Source organism: Gossypium arboreum, chromosome 5 (assembly GCF_025698485.1).
Source record: "Gossypium arboreum isolate Shixiya-1 chromosome 5, ASM2569848v2, whole genome shotgun sequence".
NCBI classification, from domain to species: domain Eukaryota; kingdom Viridiplantae; phylum Streptophyta; class Magnoliopsida; order Malvales; family Malvaceae; genus Gossypium; species Gossypium arboreum.
This window is the reverse complement of record NC_069074.1, coordinates 21,281,551-21,285,797: the sequence shown is the minus strand read 5'-3', so window position 1 is coordinate 21,285,797 and position 4,247 is coordinate 21,281,551. Positions and strand designations below refer to the sequence as shown.

The 4,247-nt window shown below is 35.6% G+C and overlaps 1 protein-coding gene across 1 annotated transcript; it reads left to right on the top strand.

The window, feature by feature from the left end:
• The first annotated feature begins 1,129 nt into the window (after positions 1-1,129).
• On the top strand, positions 1,130-3,837 carry LOC108469010 (probable trehalose-phosphate phosphatase D). Its single transcript, XM_017769890.2, has 11 exons — positions 1,130-1,434; positions 1,541-1,836; positions 1,940-2,080; positions 2,162-2,233; positions 2,325-2,417; positions 2,580-2,636; positions 2,749-2,850; positions 3,013-3,160; positions 3,251-3,321; positions 3,401-3,493; positions 3,598-3,837. The coding sequence occupies exons 2-11, from the start codon at positions 1,576-1,578 to the stop codon at positions 3,664-3,666; spliced, it is 1,107 nt and encodes a 368-aa protein (XP_017625379.1). The 5' UTR covers positions 1,130-1,434; positions 1,541-1,575; the 3' UTR covers positions 3,667-3,837.
• Positions 3,838-4,247: the final 410 nt, after the last annotated feature.

Here is a 4,247-nt window from a genome sequence, read left to right as displayed (position 1 = left end):
GGTACTTTGGACATGTACCTTTCTTCTTATTCATTTTGGGGAGAATATGAAATTGATAATTTAAAATATGCAACTAAGGGAGTACTTATCAATTTTGAGTCTTGCATCTCAAATCGCTCAAGGATCTTCTTGATGTACCTTTGTTGTGATAAAAAATCCCGAGTAAAAAGAGATTTCACTATAGTAAAATAAAAGTACAAAAGATGAAGAGAATCGAAAGAAAACTTGAAGCCCTGAAATAAAAACCCTTCAAACTCATATAACAAAATTCTCTCAATCTTCATATTTCAATTGTATAAGACCTAGAGTAACTAAGGCCTATTTATAAGTTGAACATAGTATATATGACTAGAATATCCCTAAGTTAATCAGAGTTTAATGGTAAACTAAAACAGTGTTTAATTAAAAGAAATAAAGCTAAGAAAATTAAGGAACATGTCGCCACATCGGTGATGTGGCTTTCTTCTCATCGTGACAAAGTATGGTTGTGTTGGGGGGACGAAGTTTGTTTTCTCGTCGTGACATCGACTACTCGTTAGGACGGAGAGCTCCTCCTCATTGCAAGGTCACAAACTTTTTATGCTGAAATGCGAGGCATACTCTACAACACTTCTGGAAAAGAGCTTGAGTTTAAATTCTGAAGATACCATTGTTGAAAAAATAATCACAAATCCCCAAAAAATTAAACCGTAAAATGTAAATGAAAAATACCTTAATCATAACAAAAAGTAATTAATGAACCTTTACAACGTTTACAAATGAATGGAAAATAGATAGGGTGCTACCAATACCAATACAATCTTACCTTCTTTTTTTCGTAATGCCAAAGCTCATAAGCAAATAGTATAAATGGAATAAGACTGTTCAATCCTTGAACCTTCCGGACGAATGTATTGATGGCTAATGAATTGTAAGTACAAATTTTACGATTTGGCAACACAAGTTGGTGGTAAAAAAACCTTATTTTTGGGGGTAAGGGGTGAAATATTCCAAGGTATCAGATGGGTGGTCCCTGAGTTCAAAAGAAGAGAGGAAGGGGTGGGAGAGATATATTGCTGGGGTCGAAAAGTACACATGGCCAGGAAAGTAATGGTTGTTTCGTCTCTTAGTGTTAAACCAAAGTTTATTAATTGACTAGACTAACCCGAGTCTTTTTGCGACTTGTTGTGTGTTAGTGCGCTTCTGTGATTTTGGCCTTTTCTTTCCTGTATATTTTCTTCTTCTTCTTCTTTTTTTTATCTTTTTTTTTATTTGTTTTATTTTTGTTCTCCTTCTCTCCCTCTCTCTCTCTCTCTCTCTCTCTCTCTCTCTCTCTCTCTCTCTAAGCCTTTGCTTATTTAAAACCTACCATTGGGTGTCTTTGTAGTCCTAAGATCTCACATTGCCATCTTCTCTGCTCTTTTGATACTCTGTTTCTTTCTATACTCTCTTCAGGTATCGAGGCTAGGCATTGAAATAAGATTTTAAAGCGTGTGTGTTTTGTTTTATTGGCTATATCCCAGTCTAAAAGTTTTTCCTATTTTGGTTTCTCTGAAAATAGGCAGAAGATAAAGCAACAAGGAACTAAGAAAAACAATGACTAACCAACAAAATGTGGTGGTTCTTGATGTGATATCGCGGGGTGTTAGCAATGTGTTGCCTCGATCATCCCTGCCAGTACCCAAGTCCTTTTCACCGCAAGACCTTAAGATGCTATTGATGAAGAGGTTTGAAGCTGAAAATGGGGGCGCTAAAATCAGTGCCTGGGTGGATTCCATGAGAGCTTCTTCACCAACCCGTATCAAGTCCTCTACTACTGCTTCCTTACCTGAAACTGACGACACTAGTTCCTGGATCGTAGGTTCCATTTCTCCATCAACCATCATTACTTCCCACTTCTTCAGCTTCTGAGCATTAATGATTAACCACCCCTTTGTTTCTTTGTTTTGTTATCTATTAGGTTCACCATCCCTCGGCTTTGAGCATGTTTGAGCAAATAGTAGCCGGTTCTAAAGGAAAACAAATTGTGATGTTTCTGGATTACGACGGCACACTCTCTCCGATTGTTGAAGACCCGGATCAAGCTTTCATGCCCAAAGAGGTTAATTTCTTCTTATTCCCTATTCATGTTTATCATCAGCCTATAAAACTCCTACTAATTCCCTTCTTCGTCTCTAATCAGATGAGAGCAACTGTAAGAGATGTTGCAAGATATTTTCCAACAGCAATCGTGACCGGAAGGTGCAGAGACAAGGTACATTACTGTACCATTATCTTACAGTCGATATACTTTTTCTATATTTACATGTTGGATTGGATTGGTTTTTGATGATCGGATTTTACAGGTTTACAGCTTTGTGAAACTAGCTGGACTTTATTATGCTGGTAGCCATGGTATGGACATCAAGGGACCATCTAAAAGTTGCAAATACAAGAAAGTAAGAGCATCAGTGTACTTGTGCAATTTCACCTATTGTACTTTTTTTCTTTTTTTTTTTTTCAGCACCAGTGAAACACACTTTTTTTTTTTCTTCTTTCTTTCCTTGGATGCTTCTAATTTTCATTTCTACTGTCAACTTTTTTGGTTGTGTGGTATTCAGGGTAACCAGGGAGTTCTTTTCCAGGCTGCAAGTGAATTCTTGCCCATGATTGATGAGGTTTCCTGTCTCCCACCATCTTCTTCACTTGAGAAAGTTAAAAAGAAAAAACCCATATTCAGGAAAAAAAATTTATAACTTTCTCTTTCTTTTTTCCCTTTTAAATTTTCAGGTTTACAAAGACTTGGTGGAGAAAACAAAATCCATTCCAGGAACCAAAGTGGAAAACAACAAGTTTTGTGTCTCCGTACATTTTCGTTGTGTTGATGAAAAGGTACAAACCAAACCCAACTTTTGTCTTCTTTTCCCGTGTAAACTGTAAAGCTATACTCTTTATATCTTACTTAAAAAAGTGCCTTAGACGGAAGATTTATACATTTGAAAGTTGTTTATATTCATATTGGAAGGCTAATATCATGGTTGGTGTGATTGGCAGAGTTGGGCTGCACTAGCGGAGCAAGTTAGATCGGTGCTCAACCACTACCCTAAGCTTAAACTAACTCAAGGGAGGAAGGTCTTAGAGATCCGACCCACCATCAAATGGGACAAAGGAAGAGCCCTAGAATTTTTGTTGGAGTCCCTAGGTGATTTCTATACTCATCATTTTCAACCTCGGTCTTTTTTACTAGGAATCATTTCAATTTTACTAAAAGAAATTTAATTTGTGTTTTTAGGATATGCGAATTCAACTAATGTTTTACCGGTGTACATTGGCGACGATCGATCCGACGAAGATGCTTTTAAGGTTGGATTTAATTATATAAATTAGATGTTATAATATTGAGTTTGTAAGTAAATTAAAGACATTGTTTATTTATGAACAGGTTTTACGTGAGAGAGGGCAAGGGTTTGGGATTCTTGTGTCCAAACTACCTAAAGAAACAAATGCTTCATATTCTCTCCAAGAACCATCTGAGGTAATTTTACTAATCTTAGCTGCTTGCATTTTTGCTATTTTCTAACATTAATTTTGGGCTAACTTTTAAAGGTGTCTTTATTCCTTTTTACTATAATTTTACAGGTTAAGGAGTTTTTGAAGCGTTTGGTGGACTGGAAAAAAATGTCACAAAGAGCAGCTAAATGTGCTTAGATATATCCCACCCTAGAAAAGGGTGGAAGGAATTAATTATTATTATGTAATTTTCTCGTTTTAAAGAGAGTAATTTCCAATTGTAATTATCTACCATCATCTTCAACAGGCTGTGATTGAAAAACATGAGCCCCAAGAAGAATTCCATAATTTTGGAAAATCTTTGAATTATTTCTCTCCTCCTCTTTTTTTTTTTTTTTTTGCTTATAGCCATTTGTTTATGAGATACTCTCAGATATGTTGACCATAAAAATGAGAAAAAAAAATGGTATAAGTTTGATGATGCTAACACGTGTTGATGCAGTCACCTGCATCTGCCATTGTAATTTGTCTTCCCAGATAGAACCTGATATATAATTGTAAACTAACAGATTAATGCTAGCAGTTCACGTTCTTATAAAAATAAAAATTGACCCTAATGTCAGGTTTGATCTGAAGCAAACAAACATTCAGAATCTACAAATCCATTGGTTGTTTTTCCTTCTTTGAGCAACAACCAAGTACAATCAAAAGCTTTTATTTATATACATCGATGCAACTTTATTATAATTATTAATTTTCTATTTCCAACAAGCTATGCT